The 22,636-nt window shown below is 40.0% G+C and overlaps 1 protein-coding gene across 8 annotated transcripts in view; it reads left to right on the top strand.

Moving 5' to 3' along the window:
- The window catches only part of PPP1R21 (protein phosphatase 1 regulatory subunit 21), a 68,497-nt gene that overhangs the window by 10,569 nt on the left and 35,292 nt on the right, over positions 1-22,636 (top strand). For 6 of the 8 annotated variants that reach the window (XR_016281657.1, XR_016281659.1, XR_016281660.1 and 3 more), the window contains exons 4-14: positions 2,236-2,337; positions 5,423-5,587; positions 6,351-6,409; positions 7,689-7,783; positions 9,714-9,766; positions 10,568-10,717; positions 12,897-12,998; positions 13,104-13,192; positions 15,217-15,353; positions 17,946-18,038; positions 22,346-22,473. Coding sequence is in view for 1 of the 8 variants with exons in the window: in XM_089528970.1 (XP_089385096.1) it covers positions 2,236-2,337; positions 5,423-5,587; positions 6,351-6,409; positions 7,689-7,783; positions 9,714-9,766; positions 10,568-10,717; positions 12,897-12,998; positions 13,104-13,192; positions 15,217-15,353; positions 17,946-18,038; positions 22,346-22,473 (1,173 nt within the window). In the remaining 7 variants the exon portion in view is untranslated. The remainder of the gene's footprint in view (positions 1-2,235; positions 2,338-5,422; positions 5,588-6,350; positions 6,410-7,688; positions 7,784-9,713; positions 9,767-10,567; positions 10,718-12,896; positions 12,999-13,103; positions 13,193-15,216; positions 15,354-17,945; positions 18,039-22,345; positions 22,474-22,636) is intronic. The other 2 variants (XR_016281656.1, XR_016281658.1) reach the window with 2 other exon arrangements.

The raw sequence follows: 22,636 nt of genomic DNA, 5'->3' as shown, positions 1-22,636 counted from the left end.
TACAATGCATAGTGGCTTTAAAAGGGAAATATGCACATTTTAGAGGATAACAGCTGTTAATCAGGATGGTTACATACCATCAGCAGCATCAAAGGCTATGGTATAGCTCTAAATATCAATTGCTAGGGAACTAGAAAAGGATTGTTGCCCTCAGGTCCTGCCTCTTGACTTTATGGGAGGTTCAAGTTGGTTGCTGTGGGAATTAGGAAGGCTTCTCATCTGATGCAGCATGACTGCAATTACATTCTTAGCATATGCAAGTATTTCTGTAGTATGCAGCAAAAGCTGAGGCACAGTCTCTTAGTCCTATGCATGTCTGCTTGGAGATTACATTTGTGCATGGCATTAAACTGCATCCTGAGAGAGATTTCTGTTGGTGCTTTCAGTTGTATGTGTTTGCGTGTGTGAGTGAATGAGGAAAAATAAAATAAGTACTGCTTCTATTATAGTTACTCCTTCGCTCTTCCTCTGAGGATCTCTAAATATCATAATATGTCTGCTTCTGAGGTTATCTCCTAACTCAGCAACTAAAAACTCAACAACTAAATTGCATCATGTGTTTTCTGACCATTTGTTAGAAATGCCTTGTTAGATGCATTAGATGCATTCACCTCATTAATTAGATGCATTGCTTGCATGGGTTGACTGAGAGGCATTTCCTGCTGCTCAATAAACTGTTTTATAGTGTTGGCAGTATGCTATATACTGTGAAAGCAAGAGAAGGAAGCAAGCTATGAACTGCCCACATGCTTTCAGACTTTTCTCTATTACACAGTTGAGGAAATGAGAGTACAAAATACTGACCATGGTAAATACAGAAGGAAATGAGTGATGGAGCAGTGAGGTTACTGTTGTGTGCTAAGAAGAAGTTGATCTGATGTACTTGGAGCATGATTGGAGAGGATATACAGTTCCTGCCAAATTTGTTTGGAAAAGAGCTGGCTTAGGGTCATGGCTAAGAGAGTAAATTACAAATTAGGAAGTTTGAGTGTTGCCTGCTCTGTAAACTCAAAAGGTGCACAAGCCTTTCCTGCCCACTCACATGCATGCGCATGCACACACACACATTCCTCTTCCCCATTGCATTTGCAGATAGGAAATAACCGTACTGTTAAACTTGGAAGACTGTTAAAATCCTTACAGCTGGTTAATGCATACTGAACACTGGAAACACTTAAAAGTTCTGTATAGATCAGTGGTTCCCAACCTTCCTAATGCCACGACCCTTTAATACAGTCCCTCATCTTGTGATGACCCAAACCTATGATATTATTTTCGTTGCTACTTCATAACTGCAATTAAATAGGTGTTTTCCAATGGTCTTAGGCAACCTCCATTAAAGGGTCATTCGACCCCCAAAGGGGTCCCGACCCACAGGTTGGGAACCACTGGTATAGATGATGATGATTGGCTTCATCAAAAAGCATGTGCTTTGCATACAAAAGTCCCAGGAATAATTCTGGTGTCTCCAAATAGGGTTTCTGTCTGAAACCCATCAGAAGCAGAGTAAGAAGGACCAAACGGCTAACTAATAGAATGGCTTCCATGTATTTATTTTACAAATAGGACCCAATACACACCATCTTCATTACCATGACCTGCTTTCAGGAAGGATAGGAATGCAAATGTAATAGAACTGATTATTGATTTTAATGGTTTCATTGCTTAATTTGTTTTCAGTGATGTTACCTGCCTTGAGCACTATGTGTTTTTTTGCTGTTGTTGAAAGGCAGGATACAAATGTGAATAAATAAATGGAAATGGAATGATCTGAACAGGGCAATGCTATTTGTCTATAATCCTGCATTGTTCCCATAGGCCTGAGAGATCAGTATTAGGATTTCAAGACTTATATCAACCACCCTCTAAAGTCGCTTCCCTGAAACAATCTGGTTAGTTCATCTCATATCTATGGTGACATTTGAACCAGGAATGATGCCAACTCTCTGGTCTATCCTTTTGTAGCAGTAGTAGAATCATAGAATCATAGAATCGTAGAGTTGGAAGAGACCACGAGGGCCATCCAGTCTAACCTCCTGCCATGCAGGAAATCTCAGTCAAAGCATACCCGACAGATGGCCATCCAGCCTCTGCTTAAAGAATGACTACAGGGAATTCACCCATATGGGAAAAATAAATGAAACTAATAGTTTCTTGTAAAAATGCACAAGAGCTTTGGTATGGAGTGGTGTGTAAGAGTATTCAATAAACAAGTACCCTTTTGCTTTTTATTAGAAGAGTGGTGAACCCATATCTCAGTTGAGTCAAGAACAGAAAAATGTCTTTGATGAAGACCTTCAAAAGAAGATAGAAGAAAACGAGAGGTTGCATATTCAGGTGTGTAGTTCAATAGATCATGCTGTTAGACACTTAATTCCTTGACTTTTAGAACAACATAGCACAGACCGTATTTTGGGCCCTTAAGTTCATCATTTGATTCAGTACTACAATTGTGTTACATAATAACTTGCTTTGTGCCTTTGAATTCAGGTCGATCACAGGTAACCTAGTTCTGTACAAATGTATCACTTCTGAGAAGCACTTAAGCAGTTTAGTGACCAATACTGTCTTTTTCCAGAGTACCTTGTGATACAATGAGCCCTCCATATCCATGGATTCTTTGTCCACTGATTCAACCATCCATGGCTTGAAAATATTCCAAAAAATAGATAAATTCTTAAAAGCAAACCTTGATTTTGCTATTTTATATAAGGGACACCATTTCACTACATCATTGTATTTAATGGGACTTGAGCATCCAAGGATTTTGGTATCCATGGGGATCCTGGAATCAGACCCCAGCAGATACCAAGGCCCACTGTACAATCGGCCCTTTCCATCAGCAGGCTTGCCATCTATGGATTGGAGCATCTGTGGATGATCCCGCCCCCTTCTCCTCAGTGGTGGCACACGCATGCCACACACACACGGGAAAAGAAAACTCAGTGGCATGAAAGTGAATGCAGGACATCTAATGGAATTAACATGGGAATCTTAGGAAAATGAGAAAGCTTGGAATGGACATTATTAAATCTTAATGGGTAAAGTTAAGTTGACTAATTGTGGGGAGGATGCTGGGATACACATTTGAAAGGACAATTCTAAAAGGAATAATTATGTCTTACTGATAACATTGTTTGCCATAGTGGATCAAGAAGATGAAGCAAAGGAATAGCATGTTTGGCGGGAATGAGACACTTGAGAACATTTGTGATGTGAAAGACAATTTTTTTTTTGGTTCTATGTTGTACATGTGGAGTCCCTTGCAAAACGAGATGCACACCTTCTGGGCAAAAGGGTTGTGCATCATCGATTCTCTCGTTGGTGCTAGAAGGAATCCACACAGTTTCTTTCCCTGACTTTGTCTGCCATCAGCTCTTTTGGGGGATGTATAGCTTATCTTGAGCAGTCATAAAAAGGTCGAAGGAAGGGGGAGGAAAGAAAGAAAAGAAATTTGCAACATCTTTAAACTACTGTAACTGGTTTTTAATTTTGCATTAACTTTTATGGATCTAACATCACTTCTTTGGATGCAGTACAGAGTGATAATAAATGCTGAGGTATAAAGCATGTTTACACAGTTGTGGGAGTAGGATGGAATGTAATAAGATTAAGAAAGGTGCAAATGATGACCCAGGCCCCAAATTTTCAAAGGACTACATAATGTGTTACAAGGCATTCAGATTTTTACAGTGGTCATTTACTATTGACACAGTGTGTCTTTTTAAGGAAATAGGATGCATGTTCCCACTTCAGTGATTCCTTTCCTCCAACCATTCACTGCAGTAGAAGGGGCCTAGGTGGTGGAGTGTTGACTTGGGGGTGAAAGCTGGCAACCAGGAGCTTACTAGAGTTAGAGAAGACTAGAGTTCAGGACTGTATTTCAGCTTGCCTTTCAATAAAGAGGTGTATTACCTACCTTGCATCTTGGGAAGAGGCAGGTAAGAAATATTTTTAATTATTATTTTGCCAGGTTTTAATATACTCAGAGCTGTAATTTTGCAGTGGTTATAATTTCAGACCCTTTCTGTGTGGCCAGACATGTTTACAATCATTCTGTCCTCTCTTTTTTTCCCATTCTGAAGAAAATATTTCCATATTTAATGTTTCAAAAGTTTGCTCTGTGAGCTCTGTGTCTTTGCTTATTCATTCTCACTTTTTCTCTCTTAGCTAGGCACTAATCAAACTGGTTTGCCAAGTCTTAACTTCAGTTTGAATAAATCTCTTTGCCTCAGGGAGTAAAATTTGGCTGAAAAGTTTTGCATGTGTCTTTTCGACATACCTCTAGGCTAGTAACCAGTGAGACAGATAACTGCTCCTCTACCGGTTTCATAAAGGACTTTTTTTGTATCTCCCCCCCCCCCCCTTAAACAGATAGGCACAGATCTTTTATGTTCCTTATACAACAAACAAGGACAGCTTTTTCAATAGCCCAGCGTTTAAATTTAATAAACATTATTTTTTTCTTTCCTTCCATGGTTGCATGTATCTTCATAACCATTCTGTGATGGTTGAGATATAGCAATTGACCCAAGGTCATTCAGTGCTGCATGTGGAGTGAGGGGTTCAAATTCAGGTCCTCAGGGAAAGCTATTCCTTCCAGAAACAAGGTTGCCCTTCTTTCAGTATATTTTCCTGTTGTCTGACATTTGAAGGTGGAGTGGGCCTACCTAATGCCAGCAGGGTACTGGGGTATCTGTAGGAGAAATGCTCAAATGATATGGTGTTATGTTTAGAAAAACCAACATGGTGAAAAGTGCAAAAGGCTGGCAACCAATAGGCAAAGAATTGCTTTCTAAACTTCATTGTTCAAACATTTCATATTCAGTATCCATTTTTCTAGGCTTCAGTATTATTATCTCAGGCAACAGTAAGCTATGACGTGTGAAATCTGTGATGTGGAACTCCTTTATTGACTGGGCTGATACTTGAATCTTTCCTTACTAATAACAAACATAGCAGGATAGGGGCGGGGACTGCCCAAGACATTTTCCTGCCAGAAACAAGACAACGCCTCCCAGCTATTTCATGTATAAAAGCTAGCTGAATGGGCATGTGAATCTTTCGTTGCCAAGAACTATGGGGCAGCATCTTCTATTGCACCTAAAATGAGTGCACAGCTCTCTCCTGTGACACTTTGCCTAATGGCAGGTTCAGTCTTCTGATTCTGATATATGTATGATTTCCAGTAAAAATAGTAGATGATCATTATTAATTATCTTAATTAGGAAACCTATTTAGAGAAAAGGCTTAACTTACTACATACATCCATATTGCCTGTCTGCTATTTACTTTAAAAAAATATTCCCAGGAATTCCTGTTAGCTGATACCATCTAGATGTGGAGTAATTAATGTGTGGTCCTCTTTTGAAGCACTTTCTCGACCCACTTTCGGTGACAATTTCTTATGTTTCCTTTGTAGTTCTTTGAGGCAGATGAGCAGCACAAGCGCTTGGAAGCTGAGCTGAGGAATAGACTTGAGTTCTTGGAGATGGAGGCTGCCCAGCATCAAGCAGTGGTGGATGGCCTAACTCGAAAGTACATGGATACAATAGAAAAACTGCAAAATGATAAAGCCAAGTTAGAGGTAAGTATCAAAGCCAGGTATTCCTTGTTGTATGCTGCTCTCTATGCTGTGGCTCATCTGGTTCCTACAGTGGTTGTGTTCTAACTAGTCGAGATATGAATGAGTCCTGTGTACCCTGCAAACAGCCATTTATTTCACTTCTTCCTTTGAGTGATCAAGGGAACAAGTTTTCAGTTAAATATAATTCCCTGTTACATCCAAACCTGGAAGCTGTAGTGATAGCTTTTGAACAAATCAGAATATGAAGGTAACTTTAATAACTATGGCATCATGTCAACACTTGTTTGTATATCCTGAATTCTAGTTTTCTGATCTGGGCATAATAGGAAGTGTAGTTAAGCTGAACACTTCCTGGCTTTTTTATTCACTTACATGTAGGGAGGTGTGAAGTAATTGCATGTAAGGCCACAGGTCATAGTTTAGTAAGCTGAGGGAATGATAACAATGTAATCCTGGTGGTCCTTTTTGTTGACTGATTTAAAAAAATTCTTTTCTCATTCATTCACTCATTGCAGGGTGTTTGCTTGTTCCAACTGTTTTTTAAGTTCTTTTAATTTGGTGTGATTTATTTTCTAGTGATTGTTCTATTACTTTGGTGATTATTTCCAGCACCCTGCATTTCTTTAGTGCTGCTTTTGGTAGTATTGTGGTTTATAAATTCTTAAAATAGTAAAAGGCTAAAACACAAGTGATCTTGGCATTGAATTAATCGTGCTTATGGTTGTTGATAGCATTTCTCATCTGTCTCTTGCCCCACTTTTAGATCACATCTCAGACCCTAGAGCGGGAAGCCAAAGACTGTCGTGTCCGAACAGAAGAATGGTATGCTTTTTAAAAATTGAATTTTATTAGGGTGTGCTTGGACAATGTTTTTGTACAAAAGAAAAATAACTACTTGTTGCTATTTAGACACAGACATAAAGAGCTTGTTTTATTGTGAGCCACAACAAAACATTAGGATACCTCATAAGTGCATGTACATTTCAGAAAGACAGATGCAGAATTCAATTAAGTAGTATTCAGGTTTTTTTCATATATGGTGTGTCCATGATAGCATATTGTGTGTACCTAGGTGTTAAAAGCTATGTGTGCACTATATGTATGCATGGATGACACAGAACTCTTACTGATCCTGAATCACCATGATGCTTATACAGTTTTTTTTCATAACGGCTTTGTGCAAATTGGGCTTGGCACCTTGATAGATTGTTTTTTGTTTCCAGAATAGTGACATCATGATGTATATCAGATCTTCAAGTCTGCTGCCAAATCTGATAGATGAGCCATTGGTAGGTGGGCCATTATTTTGGGAACATAATAGTGTGGAGTAACAGATGTCAGGGCCTGGGGCAAATCCACCCTTTCTGGATTCTTGGATTCCCCAGCTTATCAAATTGGATGCAATGATTTCTATATGCTTTTTCCTTCACATTCTGAAAGATTAGTTACTGGCAGTAAGACCGTTAAGCTAAAATATTTGTTTCCATCCTTTCCCCACCTTGACCATTGGAATGTGATGCCAGGGAACCTCTTTGAAATTGAATTTGGCCCTTGAGCTGTAGTTCTAGAGTTCAGATAATGAGTGTGGATTCTTGACTAATTTACAGGAATGGATTAAAATCATTTGTAATAATAGTTAAGATAAGAGTGAAATGTTATTTTGTTGGAAAAATGCACAACTGCTAAATCATTTTAAAGATAATTTTGATTCAATATAATATAAGGTATATTATAGGTAATATAAAAATGCTAAATTTTGCTGCTTATTTCAGCTATGATTCCATCCTACTTTAAAAGTTTTAGAATGATCTAATGTGGCCCTCCAAATGTTGCTGGATTGCAGCTCAGCCCTAGTTCAGAGTGATGCAGGGTAAAGGGAGTTGCATTCCAGTAATGTCCAAATTGCCCACCTCTATTCTAACTGCTGAAGAGCACTGATCAGTTGCGAAATGTTGGGTAGAAATTCTGTTTGTATTTTGAATCAGCATCACTCTACTAATTAAATATTGCTAGTATAGACAACAGTTCCTCTTGTCCTCTCCGGTACCATGAACGTTCTTTAAATTAATACTTAATGCTTTTGTTTTATTTTGTCACCCAGCCAGCAGCAGCTAAAGCATCTTCATACTGACTTGAGCAGCAGATTGGATGAATCTTTGCACATCATTAGAGAAAAAGTACCTTTCAATGACACAAGTAAGTATTGCTTGGATGGATTTTTCCATTGGAAATGGCAACACTGTATTGAATTGCTAATTTATCCCACCCTCAATAATTTACAGTACATCTTACTCAATGTGTTGACATGATTATGCGGATGATTTGTCTATAGCATATGATGTGGAAGTGTGGAAATATTCATCATAATTGTACTAAATTAGGTTAAATTGTACTCCAGCATAAATTACAGGGATGGGTATATTTACAAAAGGGTTGCTACTTTTGATAGCCTCCCTGTATCCTTACAACCATGTTGTTAAATAAAATAATAATAAATAAATAATACCTATTTATATCCTGCTTTTTGTTATCACAATCAAAGCGGCGTACAACCTTTAAAAAATACAACAATATATACAATTTCTGCCCCCCCCTTAAAAAAGGATTAAACAATTCTATTCATTAAAATTACAGACAATAAAATCTAAAAACAATAGTACAATAATAGAATAACGGTGGGCAGAATCTTCACTTATATATGTCTGTGGGGGGATCTTTACGTGGCCTGGTTCTATTCCGGGAAAGAGAATAAAGAGTATACTTTAAAAAAATTAAAGCAGAAGAAATCAGTTTTAATATACAGTTAAACACCTTCATTAAGAAGGTTTCAAAAAGATGGTGAACAAACTGATGAAAAGAAAAGACTAAAGAAATGCTCACCAATTGCATCCCACTTTTCAACTGGCAGGCTCCCCAAGTGGCTTACACAGATGAATTAAAAATTTCTACCCTCAGGCCTATGGACTAAAAAAAAGCATGGGGCAGAAGTAAAAGTAGATTGGGAGTGAAAGAGAGCAAGAAATCTCAGATACCAGAAGTCAATAATCCTTTTGCTTTGCCCTGAAATATTCCTCATATTTGTTTAACATTTGTTTAAGAAATTAAAACAAAACCAAATCTAAATTGACTTTTTTTCTAAACTGACTTTTAATGACAGGTATTAAACTGAATTTAGATTTACCCTATTAGGTTTGGATTTTTACTGCATTTGGATTTTAAGTGCATTAGTGCTTGAGTCTCTAGGGCCCAAATGTAGCATATGCTTGCAAGTGGCAGATATTACATCTCTGTAACTGCTGAAGTTGGACTTGCTTAACAAAATCATACATACCATTAATCTAAGAGTTTCAATTGCATTGCTTATAAAGATATCCACCAGCATACTGTAAAAAAACTAGCATAGTCAATTGGCTACAAGACATGGCTGTGAACCAGGAAGTCCCCAGTTTAGTTCCCAGTTTAGCTCTGCCAAAGGTTGCACCCTCACTGCAGAAATAATGCAGTTTGACACCACTTTAACTGCTATGGCTCAATGCTGTGGAATCCTGGGATTTGTAGTTTGTGAGTCACCAGCACTCTGGCAGAGAAGGCTAAATGTCTCAACTACAATTCCCAGAATTCCATAGCATTGAGCCATGGCAGTTAATGTGGTATCAAACTGCATTATTTCTGCAGAGTGGATGCAGCCATAAACTCAGTTCCTGACCTTAAGCAAATGGCTGTCTCTTAGCTACAGGTCTTCTAGCTGCAGTATAGCAATATTCCTGCCCTAATTGTTAAGGAGGCAGGCAGGTAGGATATGAGTTATAACAATAACAAGCTGTTGAGTTGTTGGTAGGAATTAGATGCATGAACTGCTTGCAGTCTTCAAAAAGTTCTTACTGAATCCCAGATGTTTGTATTTAAAGTGGCCACCTTTCATTGTACAAACACTTCTCTGTGCCTTATAATTTCTTTGAATTTTTAGCCCGCCTTCTCTTAAGGGGTCACAATAGGTATAGAGAGCCCTCTTTGTTTTTCTCTTCTTGAGTGGATTAATATGAAAGAAGTGGGATCAGAAGGGAAAAATATTTGTAGTAATATTATGATTGAATATTTTGAATAAAACTGCCAAATTACATTGTAGGGTCCAGCCACCATAACGCTTTGAATGTGCCATTACACAATAGACGACGGCAGGTGAGTAAAAAACCAGAGCTTAACCTAAACAATAAATGGAACTTTTGACTGACATAAATCCTATTATTATTATTATTATTATTATTATTATTATAAGACTGGGCAAGTTCATCATAGCAAGTTCATCATTGGTTCTCTCTTAACTGTGTTTCTAATGAGTATGGTTGTAGAATCTGATTAATAGTATTTGCACTATATGTAATTAAATAAATAATGCTGATGTTGGTACCCTACTTCATTGCATTAAAAATGGGATTGGGAAATGTTTGCAGGATGGAGAAAAGCCATGAGGTAGGACAATTTGAAACCACGTCTGGTGCAAGATACCTTTGCCTGATTTTAGGGCAGTCTCCTCCCCTTATATTAATCCCACAGTGTGTAGCCTCATATTATTCAGGAGGCTACCTAATCCTCTGAACAGTTTTTATAGAGTGAAGTGGGGAGGGAAGGAAGTTGCTTGAGCTGCCGTCTTTTTGCACAATGGATATGTGGTTTTCTAACCAGTTAAAGTGTTAACATGATGCCTGCCTGAAAGAAATATGTGAGATTTATCAGGTTTTATGCCCTCCACCAGTACCTTTTGGATTTGATGCTGAAAAATTTGTGGAAAACATTCAAACTGAAATGTGTTTTTATTCTGCTGCTTTCCAAGCTGAAAAACCTTTACAGCAGAGGGATCTCCTTGGTAATCTTCTTTCTGTTTGATCAGTTAGGAACAATGTTATGAAAGGCTTCTAATAAACCAGATTACACTCCATCAAAGTAACAGTGAGCCCCATTGTTGCTCTTTGTACCCTGCAGTTGAAGCTGCGTGACCTTGCTGGCCAAGCGCTATCCTTCGTTCAAGATTTGGTAACAGCTCTCCTGAATTTCCACACATACACAGAACAGCGGGTTCAGATTTTCCCTGTTGATTCTGCCACAGACACTATATCACCATTAAATCAGAAGGTAAGGTGAGCTTGAATGAACTTTAAGCGTCTATGTTAAAGACAAACCGTGTACTATGGGTCTCTCTAGCAGATACAAATTAGAAGAAAAGGGGTGGCCAGAGGCCGCCCCTTTCTTCTCTGGGTCGTTGCCGTGGCAACCACATGGCCGTGACAACAATCTGGTGCCAAAAGGTGCTCTGAAAGGGAGCTCCTTCCCATGACGACGCCAAGGCGCCATTTGCGCCTTGGGGCATCACGGTAACATGTCTTGTGTGCCACACCATTTGGATGCATCACACAAGACATGTCATTGATACGTGCACTGTCTAAATGCGGGTGCACCAAAATGGCAGTGCCCATACGTACTAGGGTTCGGGGGTGTGCGGTTGCTGCACACTCCCAAACCCTAGAATCAGCGCCGCCAAGCTGCTTTTGGCTCGTGTACTGGGCCTATATTTGCTTTGAGAATCCTCTGTATTAAGAACTCAGAAATTGGGACTACAATTGTCAGAATGGCAGGTGAGGTAATGTTTCCAAGCTAACATTTTATAATGTTGAATTAAACTTTCCAAACACTTTTTTTCCTTCCTATATCAGAATAACATTACTGCTGTTCTGTCTACTGAAGATTCTGTGTTCAAGGCTGACATCTCCAGTTGAAATATCAGTTAGCAGTTGATGGGAGCAACCTCTTCCTAAAATGGTTGGAAAACCATTTAGCAGCCAGAATAGATAATACAGTGCTACCTCGGGTTACGAATTTAATTCGTTCCGCGGCGCTGTTCGTAACCCGATACATTTCGCAACCCGAAAAGGCGCTGGAAAGCCGCTAGCCGCGGCTTCCGATTTGAATTTCGCGCCGAAATTAATTTCGTAACCCGAAAAATCCTTCGTAACCCGGAACAGTTTTTTCCAATGTAACTTTTTCGTACCCCGGAAATTTCGTAACGCGGTGAATTCGTATCCCGGGGTACCACTGTACTGAGTTGCAGAACAGACAGCACAGGGGGCAACTGGAAAGAGAACCTTTTCAGTGGTGGTCCCTGTCTTTGGAAAGTTCTTCCCAAGGACACTTGTTTGGAGTTAGCATTGATGTCATTTTAGCACTGTATAGAGATCTTTTGTTTTCCTAGGCCTTTTCATCTTTCAGCCTTTTTTAAGCAAGTGGGGGCAGTGTTGTCCAGGCAAGCCTATTTGAATCTTATCTGCTGAGTTTTTCTGTCCCTTTTCTTTAATACTGTATACAGTGGGTCCTCGCCTTACGCGGGGATCCGTTCCGGATCCCTCTGCGTAAGGCAAATTCCGCCTATGCTCAAGCCCCATTGTAAATAATGGGGCTTGTGCATAGCGGCGCGCAGGGCGCAATGGGTGCACGCGCCCATTCAATTGAATGGGATGCGCCGCCCCTTCCACCCTGTGCGCGCCCCACGGATTGAGCGCGTATGCTCAAGCTGCGTAAGGCGCGCCTGCGTATGACGCGGGCACGCTGTATATTCTTCCTTGTATGGTTTTCATATTTATATTTTTAACTGTAAAATGCCCAGGGAACTGTTGAACATGGAAAGTATAGGTAAAAGCCTTTTACAGTGCTGAAATCTTAGCCATTGGTAGTCTCATTATGGCAGCGGTGGGCAAAGTACAGTCCATTATTATTGTTTATTTACTTGTATCGCTCCTTTCTCCCAAAATAAGGACTCTAGGCAATGAACAACATATTTAGAACAATGGGCTACATGTGGCCCACAAGACTGTTTTTGTGGCCCCCAAGGCTAAAAAAATGGAGGACATGAGAGCATATTCACCATGTATAGGAAGGGACTGCCATTTTTGACCCAGGAAAAGCTCTTTTTAACAACAGAAAATGAACAGAAGCCCCGTTCATTTTCTGTTTTAGGAAATGGCCCAGAGGCCCCAGAAACATTGCAGAATTTCCCACCATGCCTCCAGATCCTACACCTCATAGCCAAATTGGTTGTGTGGGGCTTTATTTCAACGTCTCAAAGTGTTTGTTTTTCTGGCTGTTTCTCCTTTCAACCCTCTGTTCTTCATATTATAAAATAATCCCCTCCCCCAAAATGGCAGCATGGAAGCAGTGCCAGAATCCATTTTAATGAGGGACACTATGTGGCTCTTCAAGACAAATGTGACTGAGTTTGCAAGAGGTTTCTGCTGGAATTGACAGGTTTCTCTGCATTCAGTTCTCCCAGTACCTTCATGAAAATGCATCCTACGTTCGCCCTCTAGAGGAAGGAATGCTGCAGTTGTTTGAGAGCATCACAGAGGACACAGTTACTGTGCTGGTAATACCATTATCTTGTTGCCAGACTTTGTGTTTCTAAACAGGTTGGTACTATATATATTTATATATAAAAAACACGATTTCTATTCTTTTCTTTTCTCCAAAGGAAACATCTGTGAAACTGAAATCCTTTTCTGACCACTTAACATCTTATGTCTGTTTTCTCAGGAAGATTCTTCCGTATCAGTTGAAAAGGTATTTTATTTTTCATTTTTGAACTGTAATTCATTTTGAACTGTAATTCACTGTGCAGCTTATCATTTGTGATAGGAATTGGAGAGTTATCGTGAAAGGAGACTCTTGTTCTTCAAGAATTTCCTTATGGTTGTGGACTTTAAATTTGTAGGCTAGGGTTCAACAAATTAACTATAACACGTGTCATTATATACCTGAGAGGGCATTGGTTCCCCTATCCATATCTCATCATAATCTTTTAGCATGCATTAAGATGAATATTTTAAAAGCCAGACTAGAGAGCTATTTGAAACAAATATTGGGAGCTCACTTTTGCAACAAGTTTTATAGGTTTGGGGATTTTTAATGGCTTTTCTTCTTTCATGATTTCATTGGGAATTTGTTGGAAACTGAGAATCTTGGTGGAAGAGTTAAGAGAAGTAGGACTGTCAGGAATTTTTACTTCGTTAACTTGCCTATTACGTTATTTATACAATGTGTTCATCACCTTTCTGCCACAAAGTGTTCACATTGATGTATGTTATTTCCCCCCAACCTAACACACTCTAGATGGGCTGGCCCACAGCATCCCACCATCCTTAGCCAGTTTAGTTGGGGATGGTGGGAGTTGTAGATCAACACATCTGCAAGGGATTGGATAGGGCAGGATAATATATAGCATTCAAAACTCCTCCTTGTAAAGTTCATAAAATGGCAAAGAGGAATCTGGGTAAACAGGCAGCATTGTTTTGACTATTGTTAACAACAACAAAAATTTTACAAGTACTAAAGCCATACATTACCTTTTTAAATATTAAAGTAAGTGACGGAGCTGAACAACTGAAATCTGACACTCATGGTTAAAAGGAAACTTTTAGTGTTTTCTTTCAATTTACATATTGTAGTTACTCCTGAATATAACTAACCTTAAATTCAATTTATACAGGACTTTTGCCTTGTCAAATAAGGATTTGCCTCCTGTGATGAATTAGACTGCAGTTTTGGTTAACAAATCTTCCAAATAAATTCAATAGATCCTACAGCTGTTGATCAAAACAATGTTTATTTAGATTGCTTTGTAAATTTGCAGCCAAATTGATAAAATTAGTTCCTTCTAGAAGCATTCCTGAATGACCCGGCAAATGGATGCAGCTTTTTTCTGTTTCTTCCATTATGTCCCTCCGCTATATTCTTCCCCTGGCTAAAAAGAGTGCAGGTTGAGTCTCCCTTATCCAAAATGCCACAAAATTTAAAACTACAACACAATTAGTGTACTATGTATATTTGCGAGGCCGATGTGGTACACAAAGCTGGAGATAGACCTGAATGAATGACCAGGAATGCTATAGCTTCATCTGCTGCCACTGCATCAAATGCAGAAACGGGTGGCTGGAGGGCTCCCTGGAGATCTCCTGTATAGTTATAGATCCCTTACATAATAAAATGGTGTAATATTTGCAAGCTGCAGAGAGATATGAGAGATGTGATGTGGCTGGGGAGAGGAGATTTCAAAAACCTGCATTTTAAAAAAAAATGCTTAAAAAATAGAGTGAACTTTCCAATGACTGGGGTGGGGGCGGTAGCAAAAGAAGGAAGTGGGAGACAGGCTGGGAGGCTGCAAGTGGCACCAGAAACTGGTGGCCTTGACAGCAGTAGTGGTCTGTGCACTGATGGGTAGCCTGAAATCCAGGTTGCTCTCTCCAGTCATGTCTCTCTGCAGCCCACAAATACTGCACCATTTTATTTTATTTAAGGGGCATGATTACTATATAGAAGATCTCTGGGGAACCAGCCAGCCAGCTGCTTCTGCCTGGTGGTGGTGGTGATGCTCCTGGTTGCTCATTCACAAGGAAGGAATTTAGCAGCTGCAAATTATTTAATAAACAAACACAAAAAAGTACAAAATAGTCTCAAATAATTCCCCATAAAAGTGATATGTATTGCTGTTTCAGATTTTTCTGAGAAAGTCATGTCTCTTAAAAAAAGCAAACCACAATCACCACCACAATACTCACTTTTAAAAACATAAATTCATATGTTCCTAGTTTGGAAGAAGAGTGTGAATCTTCTCTTTGCACAGCTGCATTAAGAGCCAGGAACATGGAGCTCCAAAGTGACATGAAAAAGCTGACGACGGTCTTTGAGAAGCTGCACACATACATTAGTCTTCTTGCCTTACCCAGTAAGTTTTTGTTGTTGGCACTAGCAGTTCTGATTTCAGCATGATGCATGAATTCGGTGGGGGGTGGAGGGCAATTTGCAGGGCAGAAATCTACAGGGCTATATAAATAAAGCATAATAATAACAACAACAACAACAGAAGATAAAGATTGAGCTATATACCTACACTGCTGCTGTTTCTTCTCACTGCACATGAAAATTGAGGGCTTAGGAAGTGAAGGATCATAGCTCAGAGGTACAGTGCCTTCCTTGCAAGCTGAAGGAGCCCTGGTGGTGCAGTGGTTAAATGCCTGTACTGCAGCAACTCACTCACAAACCACAAGATTGTGAGTTCAATACCAGCCAGGGACTCAGGATCGACTCAGCCTGGCAACCTTCCGAAGTCGCTAAAATGAGTACCCTGCTTGTTGGGGGTAATTAGCTTACACATTGTAAATTGCATTGACAAGCAGTATAGAAATGTACTTGCTATTGGTATAAGGTCCCACGTTCAATCACTGCTGTCTCCAAGTCAGGCTGAAAAAGAATCCTGCCTCAGACTTGAGACCCATTGCCAGTCAATATTCACAGTCCACTGGGCAGCCTTAGTTTGAGCAAAGTTCCTGTCTTCATAGTAAAAAGCTTGGAAAACCTATTTAGTTGGTCTGCAGCTCCCAGAATTCTCTAGTCAGCATAACCATTGGGAGTTGTAATCCAGAAAGGTTTCCAGAAATTTTTCCAGGTTCCTCTCCAAGGGGTTTGTAGATCAGCATCGTTGTTTGTGTGGTACTGCCTCTCCTGAAATTAGAAGGGATTAAAATTGATACCCCGTGAAAAGTTTGAACCAACAAAGATTTTCTAGTTCTGTTTACAATAGAATTAGTCTGAAACTGATCCTGTAATCTGAATGTTCTCCCAAATGTCTGTTTTGTATCACTGTTAATATTTTTTTAAAAAACCTTTCCCCCAAATTGCAGTTAATTTTATTATTTTGCTGTCCAAAGCAGTTTCATTTCTGCTTTGTACATAAAAGCTCTCCAAACTCACAGTAAAAGTTCCAAGAAAGAACAGGAAGGATATGGTTGATAAGCACTCTGAAGCAATCCGTGATGATTCAGTGAGAACTCTGAAAACTTTGAGAACTTTTTGCTTTTAGCCCCAGAAAATACTTGAATACAGCCCAAATTGCATGGTATGGACAATGATGTTCCTTTACAAATTAAACATCAGCCTTCCTGCCATGGTTGTATGTTTAAGATGAGTTGTCTGGAAATGAACAAGTTTAGTGGTCTTTTTCAAAAACCACTAATCAGAACTAGTATAAATATATACATTCACATATGCATTTATATATTGTGGTTGGAAAGCCTAATATGATATAAAATAGGCTTAAAGCCATATATAAATAATAATATAGTATGAAGAACATTTAATTACGGGCTACCAACAGAGCTACTCTATATTTGCATTATAGTGGGGACTGGAGATATGGATGAATGCTTTCCCTAGCCAATATTTGTTCAGCATAGGGATCGGGTGAGAGGAATGCACTCATTGAAAATCCAAGTGCTGCATAAAAACAACACACATCCTCTGGAAATGTGACTACAACTTACCAGTTGGAAACTGTGTTAGTGATGATGTCCACATGAAGTCACAAGTACAGGATTATTCCCACTGGCATGCACTCCAGTATCACTCCACTCCAACAAGACTATGCTATAGCATCCCATTCTGTCCCATTCAGTTATACAGCAGTCAATTATCCTGCTGTTGCCAGTCCTTAGGCATCCCTGTAGGCAAGGACTCAAGTCCTAGTATAAGTTCTGAGCAAGTGTTTTATAACTTGATCTGTGCAGAAATGGCCAGTTCTTCAGTTGTGCAAATTACAATCGATTCTTCATATCCATGGTTTCATTATCCATGGATTCAAATGTCCATGGCTTGAAAATTCTGAAAAAAAGTGTAAATTCCAAATAGCATTTTGCCATTTTATGTAAGGAACATCATTTTACTATGTCATTGTATTTAATGGGACTTGAGCATCCACAGATTTTGGTATCCATGGGAGGTTCTGGAACCAAACTGCAGCGGATAGCAAGAGCCCACTCACTGTATATGGGTCTTTCCAGATATGGAACTTTTCTAATGTAAAAATCATTTTCCTTTAAAAATCGCTGAGTAGATACCTCATTCCTGTCCGTGCAGTAAAAATAAAAGTTATAAGCACATGGTATAATAGAACAGTGGTTTGTGGCTAGAAGTAGGGTTCAGTTACAAATTATACTTCTTGGAATACATCATAGTTTGATGGCAGATATTAATGTTTATATTACCCTCTCATCAAAAAACTGAAAGTTTGAATCTTTTATGAACATCACTTTAGAATTGCCATTTATATGATATCATCCCATTTCTTCCTGGTATTGTAAATGCAGAATCTGGAAAACTACAGGTTGCTTATTTCTGAAAACCCATTTACCACACTGTTTTAATAGTCCGATCTGTAGTTTTTGTTTGTCCAGTACTCTTCTGTTTGACAAATTTCATGTTTCTTTTTTCCTTAAAGTCTGTCGTTGGATTTTGAATTTTTGTTCCTTGTAAAAACTTCTAGGCACAAAACCAGACCGACTACTTCGAACAAACTTCAGCTCAGTGTTCACATACATTGCTTCAATTCTTCATGGATTTCATGATGTCCTGCAAGGTGAGACTGACTGAAGGATATACAGCTTTCCAAATTAACTAACTAGATCAATCAGTAATTTTTGGTGATATGGATAAGAATTGATATTTTGCACGTCCATTGGCTGTGGCGGAGGGGGAGGGGCATGTGCATGCCAGGCCCTGAGCACTGCTGGGAAAGAGTCCTGATGGCTGACAGGGCCAATTACAAGCCCTGGTGGCCAAGACTCCGATTAAAGTCCCCAGCACCAGGGAGGGAGGGAGAGAATTTTACAAATAGTCAAGTTGCATTGTCCCCAATGATGCCATTGGGGACAATGGGACTCGAATATTTGCGAAATTTTGGATCTGTGAGGGCCCCTGGAATGTATCCCTGTGAATCTGGAGGGACCACTTTAATGTGTAAACTTAATCAGTGGCTCTGCCACATATCGTGAGTTAAAGGAAGTTGTTTAATGCCTATGAAGATAGAAATTGAGAATGCCAGCTAAAGCAAAACCAAACTATAGCATATGTGTGTCCAAAATCAAAGGTTCCAGAGTGATTAAATGCCCTTGCCTGATAAATCAAAATCATGTATGATAGTTACTATGCATGCTAGGATGGTTTATTTTATTAGGGGAAAATACTGTGTTTATGTTTGGTAGTACAAACATTTATTTAACTTTGTTACTTTTTGTTTCTGTGAAGGTAGGGAAGCACCAAGTTAGAGTAAAATGGGAAGGATAATATCAGAAAGTAGCGAAGACAATTGTCCCATCTGCAAATTATGTGCTCCCGTACTTCACATACTGTCATTGCTGCTAATCATAGGAAAAATTCCTATATTGGAATATCTTAAAGACATTTTGTTTGAATGGGAAAAAAAGAGCATGCCAGAGGTGTAGTTCGTGACAGAGCCTGGCTGAAAGAATGAAAACTATGGAAATAATACCCTGTGTAGCAGTAAATTGCTGTAATGGTCAGATTTAAACCATTGTTTAGGAAGTATACTAAGGATCAGTAAGGTATTAAATCTGAATTTAAAGTGGGAATTATGTGGGTACCCAGATGTTGTTGGACTGTAAATCCCAACAGCCCATGTCAGCCAGTGCTGAGAAATGGGAGGTGTATAATTCAGAGCAGAGTACAATCAAACAATATCTGAAGGATTTCAGAATTCTCATCCCTGGTTTAAATCACCGATCTCTTTTCTTGTTCATCTCAAACCACCTTAATTTAGAACAATCCACCAATACTTTTTGTTCTGACTCTCCAGAATCTGAGGAGGAATAGTTATTTTATTTAGGTTGTTAATGAACTTTTAAACCACACACTAACTAAAGTTTTCTGAGTGGAGCATTAGTGTGCTAAAGAATGTACAGTGCACCTGTACCATACATGGGAGCACTATATGCAGCTTCAAGCTTATATTGAAGCCATGAGTCAATACAACATTTGGTGCATGTGCCCATGGCACACATGCCCCATTGATTTCAATGGGGCATGATCATACGTGGAATTCCCCTTATGTGGGGGAATCTGAAACAGAGCCCCTGCATAAAGAAAGGGCCCCTGTAAAATGTAGAATGGATGTAATGTAATAGGCAGAACTATCGCAGGGTTTTCTTGGCAGACTCGACATTTATCTGACAAGACACGTCATAGGACTTTTTTTAAAGCCTATCGAGTGGCAATAGCTGCAGTGAAGAAGTCCTTCTACTCTGTATGTATTGCGCCTGCCAAGTCCCGCCCAGCAGAGCTTTTCAAGGTGGTTAAGAAGTTAACTCAAACTCCTTCCACCTTGAATCCTCTTTTTCAATCTATGAGAGCCTGCTGTGATGCCTTTAACGACCACTTTGCAGATAAAATCTCTCAGATAAGGGCCGACTTAGATGCTGGCATTAGTACAGAGTCAACAAGAGAGGTGTCTAGTGACTCCATTAATGAGGTTATCTTGGATCAGTTTCAGTCTATGAATACTGATGACGTAGACGAGCTGCTTGGTAAGGTAAAAAAGACCACCTACCCTCTTGATCCCTGGCCATCTTGCCTGGCCATCCAGGGAGGTGAGGCAACCTTGAAGTTGCTACAATTTATAATCAATGCCTCCCTCAGGGAAGGTTGTTTTCCATCAAGTTTGAAATTAGCAGTGGTGAAACCCATTCTAAAGAAACCTTCCCTTGATCCCCTGGACAATTATCGGCCAGTATCTCTTCTTCTCTTTTTGGGTAAGGTGATCGAGATGGCGGTTGCAAACTAGCTCCAAGCAGTCTTAGATGACACTGATTATCTCGATCCATTTCAAACTGGCTTCAGGTTGGGATAGGGAGTGGAGACTGCCCTGCTTGCCTTGGTCAATAATCTCCGTCTGTGCATCGACAGGGGAAGTGTGGCCCTAGTGGACATCTCAGTGGCCTTCAATACCATAGGCCATGGTATCCTTCTGGAACGCCTGAGAGAGTTGGGAATCGCTGGCTCTGCTCTGCAGTGGCTACGTTCCTACCTCTCGGGCAGATTCCAGATGGTGATGCTTGAGGACAGCTGCTCCTCTATGAGAGAGCTGACATCTGGTGTCCCTCAGGGTGCCATTCTGTCCCCCATGCTTTACATGAAGCCACTGGGTGAGATCATCCGGTGACATGGGGTGGGGTGTTATCAGTACGCTGATGACACCCAAATCTATTTCTCTATGTCTTAGACTGTTTCAGTGACCAAGGAGGGCATCTCCCCCCTGGATGATTGCCTGAGGTTGGTAATGGAGTGGATGAGGGAAAATAGACTTAAGCTGAATCCAAATAAAACGGAGGTACTCGTGATAGGTAACTCCAATCCGGGTATGGAGATAAGTTCACCAGTTCTAGATGGGGTCACACTTCTCCTGAAATACTGCATCCGCAGCTTGGGGGTGCTCCTGGATTCATCGCTTCAACTGTCTTCTCAGATTGATGCGACATCCAGGAGTGCCTGTTATCAGCTAAAGTTGATACGCCAGTTGCGCCCCTACCTGGAGCAGCAGGACCTAGAAACGGTTGTACATGCTCTAGTAACCTCTCGTCTTGATTACTGCAATGCACTCTACATGGGGCAACCTTTGTGCCACGTCCAGAAGCTCCAATTGATACAAAACATGGCAGCCAGACTGGTCGCCGGAGAATCCAAGTTCAACCATATTACAGCTATTTTAAAATCACTACATTGGCTGCCTATTAGCTTCTGGGCACAGTACAAGGTGTTGGTTATCACCTATAAAGCCCTGCATGGCCTGGGTCCAGTCTACTTGAAGGAACGCCTCCTCCCATACAGTCCTTTCCGTACACTCCGATTCTCCGAGAAAAAAACTTTTACAATCTAGAAAGACTAGACTGGCGGTGGCCTCCCAGAGGTCCTTCTCTGTCACCACTCCAAAAACTTGGAATGACCTGCCGGAAGAGATTCGCCAATTATCCTCGCTTGAGGCTTTCAAAAAGGCGACAAAAACCTTTCTCTTCCGGCAGGCCTTCCCCGATTGATAATGTCCAGAACCAACTGAACCCCCCTCCTTTTATTGTTTTTCTTATTTGTCGTTTGTCTAGTAACTTTGTTATATTGTTATGTATTTTTAACCATGTTTTATTGTTTAATTTTATACTTGTGAGGGAGGGTTGGGCTTGGGTCTTGTGGGTCTTGTTTTTATTGTTGTATATTTTATAAACTTTGCTGTTACCTGCCTCGATCCTCAAAACGGAAGAGGCGGGGTATAAATAAATATTTATTATTATTATTATTATTATTATTATTATTAATTTGTTCAGCGGCGGTTTGCCATTGTTTCTCTCTGAGGCTGAGAGAGTGTGACTTGCCCAGTAGATATCCATGGCTGTGCAAGGATTTGAACCTTGGTTTCCCAGTGTCCTAGTCCAGCGCTTAAACCATTACACCATGCTGGGTCTCAATATAATATAATATAATATAATAGTAATACAGTGATTATATTGAACTCCTATGCAAACTTCCCCTGAGGGTAAGCCACTTCTTGTTGTTAATTGCCCACGAGTTGACCTTGAGTCATGGTGACCCTGTTAATAAGACATCTCCAAGACCCTCTGTCTTCCACTGTTCTATTTAAGTCTTACAGATACATGTCCATTACCTCCCTAGTTGAGTTTAGTCATCTCACATTTGGTCTTCTCTTTCTACTACCCTCTACAGACTCAATTAGGGAGGACATGGCCAAAGTACAACAGCCTCAATTTTATCATCTTGGCTTCTAGGGGTATTTCAGACTTGGGGGAAATGGATCCAAGATTCATGAATAGGATTGTGGCAGGGCTTTGTGCACAGCTGACCCAAGTTGCTTCTTCTCTTTAGATATATATAGGCATTATAGCCAGAAAGCTGCCTTGGAGCATGAGCTCCCCACAGCCACCCAGAAGCTCATCACCACCAATGACTGCATCTTATCCTCCATTGTAGCATTAACAAATGGAGCAGGCAAGGTAACACCTCTTTTTACTTGGTGAAACCCTGAATCAATGTTGTGAAGCTAAAACTAGCATGTGTGGTCTTCCTTATACACCACAGGTGGACAGCCTTGTGCTTTCCAGATGTTTTGGACAACAACTCCTGCAAACCTTGACAGGTGATCTGGCTGGCTGTAGG

The sequence above is a fragment of the Sceloporus occidentalis genome, unplaced genomic scaffold (genome assembly GCF_023333645.1).
Source record: "Sceloporus occidentalis isolate IW3139 unplaced genomic scaffold, rSceOcc1.0.p SCAF_6, whole genome shotgun sequence".
Taxonomy (NCBI): Eukaryota; Metazoa; Chordata; class Lepidosauria; order Squamata; family Phrynosomatidae; genus Sceloporus; species Sceloporus occidentalis.
The sequence above is the reverse complement of the archived record's forward strand: the minus strand, read 5'-3'. Positions and strand labels throughout refer to the sequence as shown.